Raw genomic sequence first — 21,290 nt, forward strand, 5'->3', positions numbered from 1 at the left:
CCGCTTTCAGTGTTCACGGCCCCTGGTCTGTTTCATAGACACGTTTACGCTTCCTGAGTCCTCCTCAAGCCCCTGCTCTCAGATGGTTTTCATTTTACTGGCAATGAAAATGCCTTTATCACGACATGGAATATCAGATCTCCATGTTTTATACCTCTAGGGCTCACTAAAATAAGATACCTATTAATAATTAGACTCCCACGTTTGCTGAGCAACAGGCAATGAAGGAATTTCGGGGGCAGCGGAGAGTGGCAGTGTGATAGGTCGCATCAGATGCTGGCAACGTGGTATGATTTTGTGGTGCTCACGTTTGACGGTGACAGTTCTGAGTTCACTGGAAGTAGTTTGAAGGGACCAAGGCTTGAGATGCTGGTTGACAGGGGCTCTGTACATTACAAAATTGTTTAGAGCCGCAGCTGATATTCTAGGGTCTGTTGGCTTTTTTTTTTTTTTTTTTGGCTTCATCTACATTATCTCTTAGAATTGAGATTCGCTAAAATAAAGTGGAATCATCTGGTTTACTTAAAAAAAAAATCAAAATAAACCCCAGTCCTCTGGAATCTGACCCATAAATTTGTGGAGAAGAAAGCAACATTGCCCTGGGTTGAGAGATGACAGAATGTCTCCCCTGGGCTGTCCTGCCTCTTCTCCCACAGTGATGATAGTCCAGGTTTCTTTTTCTTTCTCATCCTCCCATTCTCCCCCCTCCCCCCGTTTCCTTTTATATATATCAGAAAATGTATGTAGGAGATAGAATATTCTGTCTCCTTGAGGTCTTTTTCATGAGACTGTGTCTTTATTCCAGCGATGCTGTCGTACAAACAGACTTTCCATGGCTCTTTTGAAGCTGCTGTTTCAGAATCGGTTTCTGAGCTGCCTAAGAAAGTTAGTCTCTCTCTCTCTCTCTCTGCACCTCACTCATTTGCTACAGTGTCAGTGGATCAAAGCCTTCCAGTGGTCACTTCAGCCTCCAGCAATCAAGGATGTGCACCATGGAGATCATTTAAAATGTGCATCTTCAGCCCTGAAGAGTATTCTGAAATCCAGACAGAGTAGCTCTAACCATTTTGAACAAAAACAGCAATGAGATGACACTTTGAAGAGGTCCGGTTTAGAGAATGTGCAGGTTTTAACGGAGTTGTTCAGAAGATGGTATGAGGGTTCTGCGGCTTAGCTGCAGGTGTCCTAGTAATTCAGTGCGTTTGTATAAAATCAATAGTTGATAGACAACATTGCCATTTAGGACCTTACGTGACCTTTAAAACACAAGGCGTAGTTGGCATTTTTGTCTCCCATTTACTTATATGAAATGGAGACTCAGAAATGGGGACCAGCTCTATGGGTGTTTCCACGTCCATAGATCTTTCTCCATTTTTTTTGCAAACGTGCCCTACTTCTGGCCCTCAGAATTTTCTTTTTTTTTTTTTCAAATAACTTTGGCTGAGAAGACTACCATGGCCTCCTCTGGTCCTGCAGTCCTCTGATTGTGGTAATTTTGATATCTTTCTTCTTTTCCGGTCTTATGTGCCACTGATAGTTACATATGCACAAAATCTGTGGACGGAGCAAATTGCATCAATATCAAAAACATCAAGACCTACGATGATGTCCCAAATCCGGCCTGACCTGAGAGCTTCCTCTCCGGTGTTGGCTCCTCCAGAAAGCCTTCCAGTCCTCCGGGCCCATGTTCACTCTCTCCTCCCTGAAATCTCACTGCATTTGGAATCCAATCAGACCATTTTGAATGTCATTCTCTTAAAATGGTTGGTTTCGACCCTCTTTCCCCCTACAAGGCTGTGCTTCTTGTGAGAGGAGGGCCTTTTAGGAATTGAGCTCAGCACAGGGCACAGGTGAATAGTCAGTAAATACATTATTAGGTTCGGCTAGGTTGCGCTGTAGTCAGAAATTAACATGACAGAAGCTTGCATTTTGCAGAGAGCTCTCTGCTAGATCTCCCTCCAGTGCCAAGCTGATGGGCTTCTACCACCTTAATGCTACGCTATCGGCAATAGGTGGCCTCCTTAATTCCTACAATGGGGAGAAAGAGGTGCTACGAGGGACCCTCCTTTTCCCACAGCCCTTGTTCAGAAGGAGTCACTTGGCCCTGCCTGTCAGGGCTACAGACTCATTTGTGGCCCTCCCAAAATGTATGTGGAAATCTCAGCCTCGAACGTGACTTTATTTGGGGGTGGAGTCAATGAGGAGGTCATTAAGATTCAGTGAGATTGTAGGGGCGGAGCCTTGACGTGACAGAATTAGTGTCCTTTTAAGAAGTGATCCCCGAGGACTCCCGTTCTCTGCCATATGTGGACAGAGCAAGAAGCCAGCCTCCTACGAGCCAGGAAGAAAGACCTCACCAGAGCTGACCATTCTCTTACTTTAAGCCTACAGAGTTGTGAGGAATGCACATCTGTTATTTAAACCCCCCGCTCTCTGCTGTTTTGTTAGCAGGAGTCTGAGCTGACCCATGGTAGTTAGGAAGCCGGCATATGTGGGGAAGCTAGGACAAGTGGTTCTTTGGTGAGCAGTGAATGTTCCCGCCACAAGTGGTGGCGTGTGGTCAAGACAGACCTGGTTTCCTGCTCCCAGGGAACTAAAGAAACCTATTAATATGATTTGTGGCATTCAGTTTTTCTACACTATTTGCAACCAAACCACAGGTAATTATTAGTTTTGAGTTCTGTGTACTTGGATAAGGCACAAAAAACCTGGGAGCATAACCAGATGAGGCACGTGTTAGAATTTGCACAGTGGTATGAGACCCAAAATGTGTTTTGTTCCTTGAAGTATCTCTACATAAACAAAAAAAGAACCTGAGATGCACTGAAGCTTAATATAGAAAATTTCCCTCAATACAGTTGTAGAAAGAAACACTGGGGGAAAGAGGCCTTTATGTTCATCATTTTGGGAGTGATCCGGTTGTCACGGTAACAACAGCCATGCCTGGATGCCCATCTTTATTTCCCTCTCAACACAAGTCTGTCTTTTTAGTCACATCCTGGGTAATGGAACTTTGAATAAATTTCATCTTCTCAGTATCGAGGGCAAGGATTTACGATGTGATTTGTGTTGTTTTGCTGCAAGGACAAGCTAATGGGAATTATGATGTCAGAATATAATGATGGCAATACTCATTCTTTTCACGATGTACAATGTACAAATACATGTACAGATACAAATACAATGTACAAATACAATGTACAAATACACAATGTACAAATAGCAAGATACAAATAGCAAGATACAAGCAACTGTTGAAATGCTTAAATCATTGTGGAGATGGAGAAAATAGTCCAAATTTAATTGTTTCTTTAGAAATGATTTCAAGCAGAATCAGAAGTTTCAGGCTTAAGAATTTTTTTTTCCTTTGTATGTTACTTTTAAAACCATTTTTGCCTTCGTGTAACTTTTAAAAGACCGTTTCATAAACTAAAGTAGTTGTCTGGAATTCCTTGAAGCCCATGGTTTGGCTTCAGCAGGCTTTAAACAAATACACTGTCAGAAATCAATGTGGGTACATTTCCAGCAGTTAATGCCCGAGTCACAGTAGATATTTTGTAAAATCAATAGCCTGAAATATCAGAGGATTATGGTTGTATCAGATACCCCAAATGCCTAACATTGTTTTAATTACTCTAATAAAAGAAAACTGGGTGGATTTAAAACAACAACAACAACAACAACAATAACAACAAAAAAAATCCCTTGCCTATAAAGAATGTTCTGCTCAAGCCAAAGCAAATTTTTTACAAGTTCTTTTAGAAAATCTGGAAGTATTTAAGCGTTTTCCTCTTCTTAGGAGACAATGCCCGTTATCCCGCCTGTGCTTCCCTGGACAATATTCTCCTTTATGACAACAGGCCTTTAGGACAAGTTGATCAAATATGTTGCTGTAGTTGCATTAATGATAGGCTTCGATATTTGGACCCTCTTTCTTACTGGCACATAGAAATAAGCATATTTAATGTTGTAGTGCATGGACACTGAGGAGCTCTTCTGAGGTTTTCCAGTTTAGTTTGGGACCACTGTTGGTCCGGAGGCTACAGGAACACCGTTTGGCTGGGAAGATGGGTAAAAGTCACTTTGCCACAGTGGAGATGTGTTTATATCATAGTGGAGTAGATTGATGATAGGAATAAAGAAGAGCTGAAACAGAAGTTTGGATGAAACCCCTCCCCATTATATACAGTTAAAACTTTCCCCATAAGGGGCCTCATTCTGGTTCTTACGAGAAGTCCAGGATTTCCAAAAAAGGGATTCACATTCCTCAACCAAATTTAGAGTACTGAGGGTATAGCTTCTGTTTGCCAGAAAAGCTCAGTTTTCTGCCAGAACGTTGGAATGAGATTTTTCTAGCTCTGGGTAGAGATGAACATCTCAACGGCACAGGTGGAAGAATTTACAGGAGACCCGTGCAGTGGGGGTTGATAAATCATAATGTGATTTTCTATGGGTCACAGCTCACAATATGCAAAATCCACATCTCCATGACTCTCTTGAATGATTTCTGATACTTTGCCTCTTGATAATCATAATGTAATTCACTATAATTACTATAATCTAGAAAATAGCTGTTTTAAGAGCCGAGACTATTTTCAGGAAGACAGAGCTGCGTTTTTTTTGTTGTTGTTGTCGTTGTTTTTTTGTGAGTACTGGCTCTCAGGAAAGGGATGAGCATGAAGTTTGGTCAAGAAGAGGAGACCAGGGGCACCTGGGTGGCTCAGTGGGTTAAGCCTCTACCTTCAGCTCAGGCCATGATCCCAGATCCTGGGATGGAGCCCCAAATCAGGCTCTCTCTGCTCAGCGGGGGGCCTGCTTCCCCTTCCCCCTCTGCCTGCCTCTCTGCCTACTTGTGATCTCTCTCTCTGTGTCAGTAAATAAATAAAATCTTAAAAGAAGAAGAAGAAGAGGAGACTCATTCTGATCATCACTGATCATCACCCTTATCTCGGTCAGGTCATGTCTTTAGGACTGGTGAACACGCGGCCTCAGAGAATGTTCTGCATCAGTTTGGTAGGCACGGGACATTTAAGGAACACTGACCTTCGTAGGATTTCCCTGATATGGCAAACCATGCCACTCATAGCTCCCTGGTTATTCTCTAATTCTGCACTGGAGCCTTTATAAAATCATAGAATGTAGGCACATTGTTGAGTATGAGCAGTTAGTCTATACTTAAAAGTTTATTAATGAGGAAGCTGAAGTCCAGAGAAGTGAATTAGTTTATTTCACATCTGGTATTGACTTTGTGGCTGGTGAGGACTAGAACTGAGGCTTTGTGGTTCCTACTCTGGTGTTCTTTATACTAGTCCCTCCTGGCTCTTAGGCCATTTCTTTTGGACACAGTATATTCATAAGAAACCATTGCTATCTGTATGAATTGGCTCGGGCTACCATAACAAAATTCCATAGTCTGGGTAGCTTACACAACCAAAACTTACTCTTACAGTTGGGGAGATTGGAAGTCTGAGATCGCGATGCTCACAGATCCGGTTCCTGGTGGGGCTCTTTTCCTGGTGTCCAGACACCCACCTTCTTGATGTGCTCACATGATAGTGAGAGAGGGAATCTGTGCTCTGGTCTTTATTCCCCTCCTAATAAGGGCACTAATCCCATCATGGCAGCTCTACTCTCATGACTTCATCTAAACCTAATTACTTCCCCTACAGAGAACCAAGCGGGGGTTGATAGAGGGAAGGTGCACAGGGGATGGTCTCAGTGGGTGATGGATATTAAGGAGGGCACTAAATACCACTTTTGCTGAGCACTGGGTGTTACATGTAAGTGATGACTCACTAAATTCTACTCCTGAAACCAATATTCCACTGTATGTTAACCAACTAGAATTTAAATAAAACTTTAAAACAATTTTAATTACAAATGAATAAATGAATTAGGCATAGTAAGAGATTAACAACAACAATAATAAAGTAGAGCAATTATAATAATATACTATAATAGAAGTTACGGGAGTATGGAAAAAAGTAAAAATAAATCTCATTACTTCGCAAAGTCCTCACCTGCCCATGTCATCACATTAGAGCGTGGGGCTTCAACATGGGGATCTGGGGGATGAGGCACATATTTAGTCTATAACACTAGCTGAACCTAGAAGGACAGATAGATTTTCTGGGACCTATTTTCGTGAGTACCATGTTCTGCAGTGTTTTATGACTAAACCATGGGTGCTTGTGGGCAAGAGGTGCAGAGTGGGCTCTGCTATTTTGGTGTCATGGTCTTGATCTTCTGGCACCAAGACATGGTGGGTGACCGAAAGGATCTCAGTGTCCCCAAAATGAAATTTGCTGTTGGAACGTTGATATTAACTGGTTGAATTATGGTGATTCAGTGACATCATGTTGTATTTCTTGAGGAGAATTAAAATGAAGTCCATACAGTTAGAAATCTTCCACAACATTTATTCTCTGAGCATTTATTGTTTTTTACTAGCCAGAAATAATAATAATCTGAAGTGTTTCACAAAAGAGCACTTTTGTGAAAACCTCAACATTTTTAGCAAAATTTATGTAATACTTCTTTTTCTTTTCATATTTCTATATCTAAATTATTTTTATATCTCTTTTTTTGAGAAACTGAATCTGGGACATCACATACTGAAAATTGTTAAGTTAATTAGTCCTTTGTTAAATCAACCCTGGTTTCTAGGCCCAGAGAAAGGGATCTAACATTGTGAACCTTGTGCATGCCGGCCATCTAACTGTCTCATAGGTAATGGCTCACTCCTCTTGAGAGCTCTGTGAAAAAGGGCATTTTTAGTTATGTTTTATAGAGGAGGACATAGGCAGTGAGAGGCTGAGAGTTTTGTCCATGATAATAATACATGTGGTAACTGGTCAAGTCAACCAGCACCAGCCCTTTTTGGTCCAAGCTCAAAAGCTGTACTCTTGGGGCACCTGGGTAGCTCAGTGGGTTAAGCCTCTGCCTTTGGCTCAGATCATGATCTCAGGGTCCTGGGATAGAGTCCCACTTAGGGTTCTCTGCTTGGCGGGGAGCCTGCTTCCTCCTCTCTCTGTCTCTGCCTGCCTCTCTGTCTACTAGTGATCTCTCTGTCAAATAAATAAATGAAATCTTAAAAAAAAAAAAAAAGCTGTTCTCATACCATTTACTCTGCTACAGTCATCTTTACACTACTTCTCACTTGGTCCACAGGGACTGTGATTGTGTGAAAAGGTCAATTTCATCTTCAGAGAGGACCAGTTCTAATGGACATGTAGATGTCTGGGTGTGTGTTTGGTGGGAGATAGCATTTGTTGTGGAAAGAGCTCATTTTGTGCTGAACTTAAAAACGCCCTTGTGGGACACCTGGGTGACTCAGTCAGTTAAGTGTCTGCCTTCACCTCAAGTCATGATCCTGGAGTCCCAGGATCGAGCCCCACTTCAGGCTCCCAGCTCAGCTGGAAGGGAGGCTCCTCACCCCGCTTATGCTCTCTCTCTCATGGATAAATAAAATCTTAAAAAAAAAAACCAAAAAAACAAACCTTCCCTTGTGCTCTTTCCTGGAGGAGAAGTATTGCTAATGGGCCTTTAATAATTATCCAATTTTGTTTTTTTGGGGTCCTCTGATAACTGTTCTTGTTGACTTTAGATATAATTTATTCCTCTCCCCCCCCCATCAATAATATACTCTATGTTGATCATTTCTTTTTTTACTCTTGAGGGGGAATTTCAGATGTAGAAAACTATACTTAAATAAAAATAATTTTTTTCTCTTTTGCCTCCTCTTTTTTTTTTTTTAAAGATTTTACTTATTTGACAGAGAGAGAGAGAGCACAAGCAGGACGAGAGGTAGGCAGAGAGAGAGGGGGAAGCAGGTTCCCTGCTGAGCAGAGAGCCTGATGCGGGGCTCGATCTCAGGACCCTGAGATCATGACCTGAGCCGAAGGCAGAGGCTTAACCCACTGAGCCACCCAGGCTCCCCTCTTCCCCTCTTTATCAATATTTCTGTGTTTGTCATCACTTCAAAGATGCTATATATTCACTGGAAGCAGTCCACATCTTCTTACTTTGGGGAAGGGAACTATCTCCTGATTAATTTTGGTACCTAACCACAAACTGAATCCCAAATTTGGAAAATTCTCCATGGCTCAGCTCTATCTCATCCTCTGACTTTCCCCACCCACTCCCTCCGTTCCTCCGTCTTTGGCCTGCCTTCCTCTGCCCTTCCCTCCCACCCACCTGCCCCTGGGTCCTCTCCCAGTCGGTGGTCAGTCCTGGGCTCAGCCAGAGCTGCTCCATCTCTTTGGAATCTGTCTCTCCAGCCCAGCGGTTGAGTCACTGCCTTGCTTCAGCTCTTGCCTAAATACAGTCCTGCGTACTCTTGCAAGGGTTGCAGTGAGTCAGCCTTCTCTGTTCTTTCATGTTTTACTTTAGTGCATATAAAAAATCTGTATCACTTTAACATTTTAAGATGTTATTTGTTTTTTTGGCTCCAGTGCCTTTTTCTCTTTGGTAAAACATTCTTTATTTAAACTCAGTAATTTATGCTTCATTGTAGCATGGTTCCTGATTGCAAAGTAAAACGAGTTCTGTACGTGTGATAATAGATAATTCCCAAGAGTATTTTCAGATTTTTTTTTTAAGATTTTATTTATTTATTTATTTGGCAGAGGAGCGGTCACAAGTAGACAGAGGGGCAGGCAGAGAGAGAGGGGGAAGCAGGTTTCCTGCTGAGCAGAGAGCCCAATGTGGGGCTCGATTCCAGGACCCTGAGATCATGACCTGAGCTGAAGGCAGAGGATTAACCCACTGAGCCACCCAGGCACCCCAAGATTGTCATTTTTAAGTGTCTTAAATAGGAAAGCTGAATAGTAGGTCTTTGACATGGTGGCCATCTCCATTGAGTGGCCCTTTTACTAGTGGAATAATCTAAATTGTTTTATTTTTTTATTTTTTTGTTTATTTATTTGATAGAGATCACAAGTAGGCAGAGAGGCAGGCAGAGGCGGGAGAGGGAAGCAGGCTCCCTACTGAGCAGAGAGCCCGATGCGGGGCTCAATCCCAGGACCCTGAGATCATGACCCGAGCCAAAGGCAGAGGCTTTAACTCACTATTTTTTAAAAAAGATTTTATTTATTTATTTATTCAACAGAGAAAGACACAGTGAGAGAGGGAACTCAAGCAGAGGGAGTGGGAGAGGGAGAAACAGGCTCCACACCGAACAGGGAACTGAATGCGGGGCTCGTTCCTAGGACCCCGGGATCATAATCCAAGCCAAAGGCAGCTGCCTAACGACTGAGCCACCCAGGCGCCCCATCTGAACTGTTTTAATGATTGTATGCTAGGATGCTAACAGATGGCCAGCTCTTGAACATTTTATAAGTTGTACTGAACACAGGACACCAGCTGAGAGGGCAGTCAGGAATTCAGCCCATGCTGTGTTTACTGAATGCTGTGTCCTGAGGCAGAACACATCTTAAGGGTCACTTTCTCCCAGTCCCTGCACAGGGGCTACAGGAATAGGGCAGCCCTTCTCATACACACATCATTTACTCTCACCACAATCTTTGGCTGTTGGGATTCTTGTCCCATTGTCCCATTATTAGCCCAGAGAGGCTGGACAGTCTGGTGAACATCTCACTGCTCATGAGAGAGAGTGGAGATCCAGATCCAGGTTTACTAATTCTAATCCAGCACCGTCGTCTTCTACCCACTACTGGATCTTCCTTCCTCAGAACCTGGCACAACACAATAAACACTCTCAGAATGAGGATACTGTAGGTGCTAGTGATTCTAAGGCATGAAAATTAAATCTTACGAAGCCATGCTCCAATATTTATCACAACCTCCTCAAATTACCATTCATCTCTGAAGCATCTCCAGTGGTGAGTTTTTAATTGACAAAAATGACAGCCCTTCGTTGCCAAATGGTAAGTTTTGAACTATCAAGCCTGCTCGGGTGTTTATAGGGAGATCTGAAAAACCTACAATCATAGCTTAACTTCAAATCTCAAGAAAACGCCATCCCTTGGTAGCACCTCAAACCTGAGGTTGGAATCTGAAGTTTTCTCAACCAGGCCAAGATTTAGAAAAGTACATTATTCCACAATCTGTTTATTCTTTTTTTTTTTTAATAGATTTTATTTATTTATTTGAGAGAGAGTATGAGAAGGGGGAGGGTCAGAGGGAGAAGCAGACTCCCTGCCAAGCAGGGAGCCGGACACGGGACCCAATCCCGGGACTCCAGGACCATGACCCGAGCCGAAGGCAGTCGCTCAACCAACCGAGCCACCCAGGCGCCCCACAATCTGTTTATTCTTAACTGCTTTAAAAAATGTAAGGTTTTTGCGCCATCGCGTGTGATAATTTTGCATTGTAAAAGGTAAAACATGGCTATTCATGGAGCAGTTGTAACAATTCTTGAATAGTTTTACCTTCTGAGGCGGAGCGCTGACCCAGAAGGGAGGAAAGGTCGCTGAATTATTTTCTTGCACTCAGTCTTCTAAGAATCATGGCCAGCGCCCTGGTGAATTGGGGCTGGGAGTAGCTCTGTTTCTTTTTCTCTTTTCTGTGTAGTTTACGTAAGTCCTGTAGGAGGAAGCTTAGTCTGGGGTGAGCATCTCTGGAGAGACTGATGTGAGGAAGGAAGTGAGTCTTGAAAAAAGATGGTTAGGAATGTATCTACCCGGATAGAGTCTTGAACGCAGTTGTGAGAGCCTCAGAAGTTCTTGAGGTTGTCTGTGGCATCTAGTAGTTTGCCTTCTATAAATCAAGTAATGTGACCTATCAGTAGGTATTGAACACAGAACCCCTGATGTGGCAGAAACCATAGAAGTTACTCACTTCATGTCCTGGACATTCCTGTCAGGTGGTCCCTCAGCTTCCGCTCCCAGGGAAGCTGTCATCGTCTTCCATCGCTGAGGAGTGTTCACTGTGGTAAAGGTTTCCTGCTGGATGACATAAATCCTCTCTTCTTGTGATCTGTGGCCTTTAGTCCTGCTCGTCTCTTCATCCCACACCTGGCTTCGGGCCACAAGCTTGTTCAGCATATCTGAACTCTGCCATCCTGGTCACACCCGGTCTTGCCTCTCCTTTCTTCACTTAACGCTCACAGGACCTGGTTCTCAGAACCAGCACTGTTCTGCTTGCTGCTTTAGGGGGGTCATGCCATTGCCCAACTCTAGCAGGGACGTGTGGAGTGACAGTGTCCCCGGTGTACGGCTGGAGGGTGGGTGAGCTTTTTGAGGAGCTCCAGGACAATGCTTATTTGACGGGATAGATTTTTTTTTTTTCCTGGCTTGAGATACCTAAATATTAGTTGTAAATTTTTTAGCCTATTTCTTCTGGGTTACTTATATGTAAGATATGCCTTGAAATGAGAGATAGGCTTTCTCTAAAGATGTGGTGAATGAGACACTGAGGAGAAATTCCATTTGTGTTTTTCACTTGTCAAAAATCACCTCAATGTGAGCGTAAAAATGCAGTTAGGCAGAGCCAGCGTTGGGTCCTTGTGATGGCGTCTCATGAAGAAGCAGAATGCGCTACTCAGAGAGAATGGCATTCTGTATGCTAATTCCTCCTATTCTTTGTGAGTCTCTCCAGTGTGACCTTCAGTGTGGAGGAGAAAAGCTCCTCTTCCACTTTCTTTTTCCTCTGACCACTTCTTACGTCCAAGTAAGACTTCATGGTGGTAGGTGAAGTCTCTTGTGTGAGAGCCCACATTAGCCCACATTAGATCTCTCAGGCCTTTTCTGGCTCACAGGGGAGCTTCTTCATGATTAACTACCTCAAAGGGCATGTGTGAGACTTTGTGCCTTGTCAGAAGCCCAACTTCATCCCTTGCAGCCTGTTATTATCTTGCGCAAGCCCAATTTTGAGAAGAACACACAGTTTCGTGGTACCACCTACACCGTCATTTATTTAATCGATTTGGTTGGTTTGTGCTGCTCTTGGCCTTGGACCTGCAAAAACAAAGCCATGGGATAAAGCAGCCCGAATCCTGTAATGAAAACCTTGTACCTTTTCTGAGGCCTGGTAGAGAGAGATGATTTATTCTTACCCTACCAAATAAAACATTCTAGGAATCTGAGGTGAAAATTGGATTTTAACTGCTACTAAAATTTTGAGCGTATAAAATCAGCAAGTGTTGAAAGTTTTGCTTGATGAAGAGAAGGACCCGTGGAATCTGGTACAAGAATGATCTACATCTGAGGTACACTGGTGTCTTGATAAAACTGGAAATAAGCAGGAGGCACCTTGGCAGCCGGATGCAGTGGTGGGGACAGACCTCTGTGTTCTCAGCATCATCACTGGTTTTGAGTCTTGGGCCTGTAGCACAGGTCCCTCTTCCTTCTTCCTGCTTCCTCGTTCAGATGTGAGCCTTCTGTGACTGAGCCGAAGGAGTCTGGGGAATGACCTGAATCCAGCCACTGTATGCTTTTCTTCTGTCAGGTTCTCATTTCTTGGGGTGTTCACTTTCCTCCCTGTCTCCCTGCCCTTCCCCCCCAAACCCTCCTCACTTACTGCTTCGAGAACACACGGCATCCTGTCAGAATCATTGAAAACCACAAAAACCTAAGGACTTCAGAACTAGGATGGAACTAAACCTTCATTAACAGTGCCAGGGCTTCCTTGTCTTTGTTTTACAATTTCGAACCGGCGGGCACTTAGAGCCTCCGTCATCAGAATGCTGTCTGCCCGGGCCTGGAGGCCTGCCAGGTGCCTGCTGTCCCCTGCCCAGACTCTCTGTCACCACGCTGCGCTCACTAGCTTGGGTGCGTTTGCTACCCTTCCCCGGTTCTCACAGAGCCACTCCTTGTCTGGATGGACCACAACTGGGTTGTTTCTTAGTTCCTTGGATTGTTGGTGCCTTCCTTCCTTCCTTCAGAATTTATGGAGCATGTGCACTGCGTATTGGGATATAAAGATACGTAAGATCCATCTGCATTTAATTAAAAAGTATAGTGGAGGCGGTGGAGCTGTGTGGTGTGCCGGGGGGTGAAGAGAAAGGAGGAGCTCACTGAAGCTGAGGAGACAGGAGGCTTCCTCCTGACAGCTTTTCAGAGCTGGAGTTCACAGGGTAAAGCTTTGCTGGGCAAAGGGAAAAGGAAGGGTATAAGGTATAGGAGAGGACCGAGCCAGCTCCTGGAAAGACATTTGTTCGGAAAATCAAGCCTTTTAGTGTGCCCGAAGGCTAGGTGTAGAGAGGTGGAGGAGGGCAGAGGGAAAGTCATCTGCTCTGAGGCCGGGAAAGGAAGATCTTGTATATCATCCCAGGGAATTTGCAGTCCTCAGACTATGGGAGTCACGGAAGGTTTTTAGTCCGTAGAGTGATGTCCTCAGATTCATCTTTGGAAAGATGACCCTGGAAACTGTTGGGAGGACTTTTTTAGAGGTTGAGGCATAGGAAGGCAGAGTGGCCCCTCAGATGTGGGGTCTGGGCTTAGCCTACAGAGTATCGATGGAGAGCCATGTGGCCTTTCTTGTGCAAGTGACCTTAGGATGGGTACACAGAGTTGGTTCTTTTTGGCTAGGCCCTTCCTGACCTCATTGAGTTGGTCTGACTTCAGGCCCCTGCCCCTTAGCCTCTTAGGCCTTCTGTGATTTACCAGGAGAGGAGGTGGGTCTTTATATTTGACTACTGTAAGTCCCCTTCTTCTGCCTACTAGCCTTTGCTTAAACCTGCCAGCACCTTCCTAACTTGGCTGACATCCCCTTGGTCAAATCACTTGGCTCTCTGGAGGTTTCATCTGCCAAAAGCTGATCTGGCCAGTGATCATTTCTCCTACCATTCTCTCCTGTCCTGTTCCTGCTGTGGCCTTTGTGGTTATAGGAAGACCCAAAGCCTTCTGTAGATGGGACCTGGGCCACATTCTCAAGGTTGACACCCTGCCCCACCTCCTTACAGCTCTGTTCCTGCAGCAGAGATTTTCCAGCAGACAGTTAGACTAAATTGTAAAAGTTTATGTTGTACTTTTGAGTTGAGACTCTTCTAAAGGGGGAAAAAAAAAGGAGGGGGGCATTGGAAACGTATGTTTTATGAATTGCTCTGAGTAGTGACAGATTTTTCTAAGACTCTCGAACTGCCAAGAAGCTCTTAAAAATAGGTTTGTGCGGGGCATCTGGGTGGCTCAGTGGATTAAAGCCTCTGCCTTCGGCTCAGGTCATGATCCCAGGATCCTGGGATCGAGCCCTGCATTGGGCTCTCTGCTTGGCAGGGAGCCTGCTTCCTCCTCTCTCTCTGCCTGCCTCTCTGCCTACTTGTGATCTCTCTGTCAAATCAATCAATCAATAAAATCTTAAAAAAAAAATAGGTTTGTTTGTTATTGTCATATTGATTCTGATCTGGTGTTTTGTTTCAAAGTTTGAGGTTTTTTTTTTTATCCTCCCCCCACCAATTGTGTCGATAACAAGGGAACTGTTTTATAACGTGACTGGGAAGCACAGTGGGGCTCCGGGGCTGGGCATGGTGCACTCAATTAACCTTCATATTTCACATCTCATCACTGCAGTGTGGCAAGGCGCTCCCTGGCCTTTCAAAGCAGGAGGACTGCTGTGGAACTGTGGGTACCTCCTGGGGCTTTAACAAATGCCAGAAATGCCCCAAGAAGCCGTGTAAGTGACATTTGATCATTCCTTTGAATGTTAATGGAGCCTATCTGTTGCCTTACGATAACTGGTTTAACGGTGAGATAGCGTTGGACTCTCAAAGAACTCTTAACTGAATTTTGGAACATGGTGCCGTAATTTGCATTTCCAGAACCTTGCTGCAAGCCTGAGAAAGATTTCCTGTCGATTCCGTGGTTTAATAAGCAGTTCTCAGTTATTACTTATTTTTATAAGTTACTATCAGTTATTACTTTATTTTTATCAGTTATTACTTATTATTACTTATTTTTAAAAAGTATTTGAGGAGCTAAACTAGGCTCATTTTCCTCAGGGGAAGAAAAAGTAAGATGTCTTTAAAAATCATAAATGTTTCAAAAACTGATAAAAAGTTAGTGAAACTGTTATTTCTTAGGTTAAATACCTTAAATGGAATTTTTATTAATAGCCACAGTAGAAGTTTGTGATACTGTTAAGTTTTCAGATTTCACTAAATAAAAAGGTTAAAAATCACAAGGAAACAGTTCTTTCCCCTTCTCAGGCACCACTTTTTTTTTTTTTTTATGATTTTCTTTTTTTCTTGAGGGGCAGAGAGACTGAGTGTGTATGCCCTGTGCACACACATGTAGGGGGAAGGGCACAGGCAGAGGGAGATGGTAGAGGAAAGAGAAGCAGACTCCCCCCAGAGCATGGGGCTTGATCCCAGGACCCTGACATCATGACTTGTGCTGAAGTCAAGATTCAGACTCAGTTGACTGAGCCACCCTGGCGCCCCAGTCACTGCTTTTTTATACCGTTCCAGTTCTCAGTGACTTGAATCTATATTGATACCACACATTTTGGTTAGTCTATAAATTCTGGTTTTTAGAACCTGTTGATTTGAGTAAATCCAGATTTGTGACTCTCTGTTACATTTTTCCCAATTACAGTTAGTATTTTTAGTTTTTGAATGTGGCATTAACTCTGGCTGATTCGTAAGAGGAATATTTTAGAAAAATAGAGGTAACCTGATTTTTTTTTCGATATTTACTTATCACATTTTTCCCAAGAAAGCAAGGGATAGTTTTCTCAGTCATCTTCCTTTGCCTTATATAACTGAAGATTTTTGTAGTAGGTTTTTACACTTTGTATTGTAAGGAATTTCTCATTTACTTCAGTTGGATAATTTTTATTTATTCTTCTTAAGCACCTGTTGATTTGATATTCTCAGTTGCCTTTCACACCTCTGTCCAATCCAGAATCTGCCGTCTCAGAATCACCACTCCACAGCTTTGTTTTATGTCCTGCTGTTCTGCCATCATAGTAACTTGTTGTCAATAATTGTCTCATTGCCTTTATGTGGACCTCCTTGTCTCTCAACCTTATGTGTTTTTTTTTTTTAATATGGAACCCTAAAATTACTAAGAAGGCAATTGAGAACTGCTTATTAAAGCATGTAATGCCTTAAATTTCATTTATTTTCTTGATACTTTTTTTTTTTTTTTCTTTGAGGACTGATTTGTGATAACACCCACCAAAGTTTCCCGTAACTAGTGAATTCTTCATTTAGGGAGTCACATAAATAAAGACCTTCATTACTGAGAATGTCCCCTGTGGACTTCTATGCTGATTTAATAACGATTGGTAATGTGGATTTCCAGCAAGTGGGTTGAGTGTGATAGCTCCTCCTCACTGAAAGATCCATGTGCCTAAAATTATTCTGGAAGCCTAAAATTATTCCGGAGAGATTTGATATGATTTAAAGAGTATGGACTTTGGAGCTCAGTAGACCTGAGTTTGACTCCCAACTTGGTCATTTGCTGTTAAGTTTTATGGATCATGAAACAAGAGTCTGTATTTAAAATGTTGTAAAAGCTTTGATTTTTTTTTTTTAATGGCCTATCCCTCATTATACTGTGTAAGTTTGTCTGTAGAAATATTGTGGAGGGGGTAGTGTGTTTCCTGCTCTAGGTCTAAGGACTGCAGAAGCTAAAGTCCAATTCTTACAACTTTATTCTGGGGCCAAGTTCATGTTCTCTAATACTTGTTCCATCTTTTTCCTTATCTTGTTTCTTTTTCTTATCCCTCCTTCTCTCTGTGTTTTTTGCTTAACTGCCTCCCTTTCCTCCATTTTCTGAATTCCAAAGTTGCAAGAGAGGGACAGAAGTTAGGGGTAAAGTGAATCCTAGATTCTTGTTGTTTCTTAATCCCTAACCTCTATTCTTCACCTTCTGTTGTTTTTAGGTAGAATTGTGTTTTCTTTAAAAAAAAAAAAAAAAGAATTGTGTTGTCTGAGCGTAAATAAATTCATTGCTATAAATGGTTTTGTTAATTCTATATTTTAGTGCTAATAATAATTTAAGGAGAAGTGAAAGTACAAAGTTGCTATCACTTCTGACTAAATGCTGATGAAAATAAATTCATGTTGGCTCACGTAATGTATAAAATTGAAGCGATGGATTTCATGTCAGGAAGGGCTGTGGATTATGACTGAAGTAAACTATTAACATCGTGACATTTACTTTGTTTGTGCTGTCCTAAGTGACTCACTCCCAAGAAACACACTCAGGGTCACATTCTTCCTGTGTCATTTAGAAACTTTCCTTTCCTTGGTTCATACTACTCTCTAAATCATATTCATTTTGGAAGAGAGCAGACTTTCCTTGGCTTTATATGCTATGGTTTTGTGTTCCATGCCCTTTTTAAAAAAAAATTTCACTTAAAGTAGTTCAAACTTCAGTTTTCAAGTGGTTTTTATTTAATGTTTGAAGTTTTTGTTCAGCCACATACAGAAAGACCTTTCACTGTTGATCAGTTTTTACTGCAAAAACTTAATTGTAAGTCTGCAAATGATTCCATTAGATACTCTGTAATCTATTAAAAATGTACTTAGCATGAACAAGTCACTGGTCCTTTAAAAGTTTTTAGAAGAAAATTAACATCGAATCCTAAGCTGAGGAGGACCTGAAGAGATCGTCTGGTCTGGATCTCTGCCTTGAGGTGCATGACTGTTGGAACTTTCAAAACAAGATAGCCTTTCCTTTGCCTTTGAACAGTTCACAGACAGAGATCCCAAAATCTCTGGAGGCACCCTGCTCCAGGGGGTTTCCATTCTGTGGAAGACGAGTTATGGGGCCAAGGAGCTTGAACATGTCACTTTCTTCCTCCTTATAACTCACTGTTCCAGGACTCCTCACTATAACGCTCTCCCAGAATTCAGAAGGATCTGAAGAGACAGGATGTATAGCAGAGAAAGGAAGTGAAGGAGGAGAGAGGTGGTGAGAATAAAGAGTGTGTGTTAGGGCCCAAATAATTTTATTTTCCAAAAGAAAATTTTCTTTTTATTTTGAATTTTCCCTCTTTACTCCTTGTTCAGGTCTTTTTAGTGGTCTCACCATCCACCCTATTTTGATTATTGCCCATTTTCTATTGCTCTTGGTCTTCTTTTTTTTTTTTTAAGATTTTATTTATTTATTTGACAGACGGAGATCACAGAGAAGTAAGCAAGTAGAGAGAGAGGAGGAAGCAGGCTCCCCGCTGAGCAGAGAGCCCAATGTGGGGCTCCATCCCAGGACCTGGGATCATGACCCGAGCTGAAGGCAGAGGCTTTAACCCACTGAGCCACTCAGGCGCCCCGCTCATGGTCTTCTTAATGGAAGAATATTTTATGGCAGAAAATAAGGGCATTTTTCATCTTGTGAGTGGTTTTGTCAGGCACGGTGGTGATCGTTTTGCATAAATTATATCTAAAAATCCACAACAGCCCTGACCTGCTCAGTACATGTGAATACTCGCATTGTATGGACTCACCATTTGAAACCCAGAAAGCTTGTCTCCTAAGGTCGCAGAGCTTGATAGGCAGAGCCAGGATTTGAACTCAGGTCTGCTTGGTCCCTGAAATTATCCTGTATCCAATATGCCACAAAGTCTCTTGAGTCTCACTTAAGGGGTTTCAGAATCAGTGAATCCAGTTTTGTTGGTGATTGGTAATGTCAACATTGTATTGTTGGTGAAAATTCTGGGTGATGAACCATACCCATGATCACAGCAGCCCTTCTCATCCCCTGGCTTCTTCTCTTCATCTCCTGTTATTCTCAGGTTCCTAGTAGTAAGAATCCCTCATTACCAGAATATATGAGCCAGTATTTAGGGGAGCATACCATTTATTGTTGAAACTGTGACGCTTCTGAGAGTGAAATGGAGTGCTATTATTAATGAACTTCGCTAAAACAGCTGTCTTAACCCAGGCCTGTCCCAAGCAGGCCAGGATGTATGTTCAACTTATAAGAAAATTAAAATGCTTGTAGCAGATCACTGGGGAGGAATAGATCCTTTGTAATGTAAATGATCATTAATTTTAAGAAAATGTAGTCTTATGATTCTTTGGATTAATATAATCAAGATTTGCTGACAATTACTTGGGACTATATCTGTTGCAGACGAGGAAGTATACTGAAAAACACGGGTAACGTGAAAGAAACTGCTATATATTGAGTTGGGTATCTTAGAAATGAGTAGGACAGACCACTGATGACTTCGGTGGCTTGGGTTATCACACTGGTAGATTAGGACTGTAAGAACGTAAGTACATAACAAAGAATTATGTCTTCTTACAGCTTATCATGGATATAACCAAATGATGGAATGTCTACAAGGTTACAAGCGGGTTAACAACACCTTTTGTCAAGGTAAGCTTAACTGAATTCATTGGTGTGGACTTCATTGTTTTGGATTTTGAGGAATCTTGAGTTGTTTTATCATGTTTTCGCTCATTAGCTCAGTATGCAAAGGTCATAGCGGTGACTACCTCCTCACTCAGTTTAGCTCTAAGGAAATAAAAGAGTTTTAGTGTATGGTTACTAGAATTAGTATTTAAACTTCATGGAACTTTTTATCCCCTTATATTAATTTGTGATGAAACTCACAGGAGATTAGATTCCATTACGGAGCCCCTTGTGGTCTCCAGGTTAGTCACTGCCTGTCCACGTGTGGGCAGATGCATATGTGCAGATGACTACACACATGTTCCTAGCAGTACTGCTTCCTTGCAGACACATGATTGGGTAGGAGAGTTCTTTTTTTCCCCCCTCATCAGAATATTGCTAGCCACCTTGAAGCATTGAGGTCTTAAATATCAGGATGAATGCACTCTTAGGCAAAGTTAAAGCTGTGTAGCTAAATATGAAGTGTCCTGAGTACTTTGCTCAGTTTTTTCTGAACCATGTAGCAGAGTTGAGCAAGCAGAGGGATCCTCAGAGATCATTTAGCCTGGCCCAGCGTCTGTACCGTATAGATGGAGATGTTCAAGCCCAGACTGGCTAAGAGGCTTTCATGAGTCTGGAATGGAGGTTAAAACTCAGACTGACTAATGCCTCATTTAGTACAAAGATGATAGCAAATTTTATGTCACTTACTTTGTGAAATGTTCAATTAATGCTCTTAATTTCCCCTTACACATCTGGGATAAAGGTATTATTAGTAACTTGGAAGTATGTCTGTGTTGAAATAAAGAGCCGTTAAGAATCTTAGTGAACCCAGACCCGTGTCAGGAATACAGCACATGTTTTCTGACTTGTTGTCTGGGGCTCTGTATCCTTGACTGGTAAGTATTTGTAGGACAGATTAAATTAAGGTAATGTTACAAAGTATGGATTAATTCCTACTAAAAGGGCTCGTTTCAATGGACTATCTTAATTACCTGAGAATTTTCTCAAGTTGTTCCATATTGCATCTAACTTTTACGATTTGTAGATCTTTTTAGCAAACAAAGAATTTTCTTCTGAAATTCACAGAGGTGTACCATGTGTTTAAAAAAGTTTTGCCTTAAAATATGATAAGCCCTCATGTGAAAGAGTATTGGGAAAGTTAGATTTAACTGCTCAAGACACTTACTGGAAAACCTCTGTAAACCTTAGCAATGGGAATAACGGATTAATTAATATTACCTAGGAATCAGTAGAATTTAAGACATCCTCAAAAGATTCTGTGAAAAGAGGGAAGATTGAATTAAATGAATGGAAGAAGGAATATGTCGAATGAATATACGTTCTACAGTGTAAATGAAGTGACTCCTTCTCAGATTTGGATACAAATCTATATGACAAGCCCTAGCCCATTTTTAGAATGTGTTAGTAGAAGCAGAATGAGCTTGGAAGTAACAGTCTTGTCCTCTACCATTCAGACTGCATTTGAGGTTTGGGTGTTTGGTGTTCGTTGTCTCTTGGCTGATAAGGACAACAAAGCTTGCTAAGGGCCTGGAAACCTGAGGGTGTTTAGCCCTGGAGAAGTGCAGACTGAAGAGACATGTAGCTGGCTGTCGTACAAACCCGCCTTTAAATGTTTGATTAACTGTCCTACAAAACAAGTCTCTGATGAGTTCCTTCAAAAAACCAGTCCAGGGGCACCTGGGTGGCTCAGTGGGTTAAGCCTCTGCCTTCGGCTCAGATTATGATCTCAGGGTCCTGGGATTGAGAACTGCATTGGGCTCTCTGCTCAGCGGGGAGCCTGCTTCCTCTCTTCCTGCCTCTCTGCCTACTTGTGATCTCTCTCTCTGTCAAATAAGTAAATAAAATCTTAAAAAAAAAAAAACAGTCCATAGGATGGAGTTGGAGGGAAGCATATTTATAACTACAAGCAAACTTTTTGTGTGGACTAGCATTCACCAGCACTGAAATGCCTTTGGAAGTGCTGAACTTCCTGCATGTGGAGGTGATCCAGCAGACCCTTATTACAGCTAGCCAGGGACGTGT

General features: G+C 42.3%; 1 protein-coding gene across 11 annotated transcripts in view; it reads left to right on the plus strand.

Moving 5' to 3' along the window:
• Window positions 1-21,290, plus strand: part of LTBP1 (latent transforming growth factor beta binding protein 1) — a 406,687-nt gene that overhangs the window by 219,824 nt on the left and 165,573 nt on the right. For all 11 annotated transcript variants that reach the window (XM_032352967.1, XM_032352969.1, XM_032352970.1 and 8 more), the window contains 2 exons: window positions 14,469-14,571; window positions 19,158-19,229. In XM_032352967.1, the coding sequence (XP_032208858.1) occupies window positions 14,469-14,571; window positions 19,158-19,229 (175 nt within the window). The remainder of the gene's footprint in view (window positions 1-14,468; window positions 14,572-19,157; window positions 19,230-21,290) is intronic.

The sequence above is a fragment of the Mustela erminea genome, chromosome 7, assembly GCF_009829155.1.
Source record: "Mustela erminea isolate mMusErm1 chromosome 7, mMusErm1.Pri, whole genome shotgun sequence".
Taxonomy (NCBI): Eukaryota; Metazoa; Chordata; class Mammalia; order Carnivora; family Mustelidae; genus Mustela; species Mustela erminea.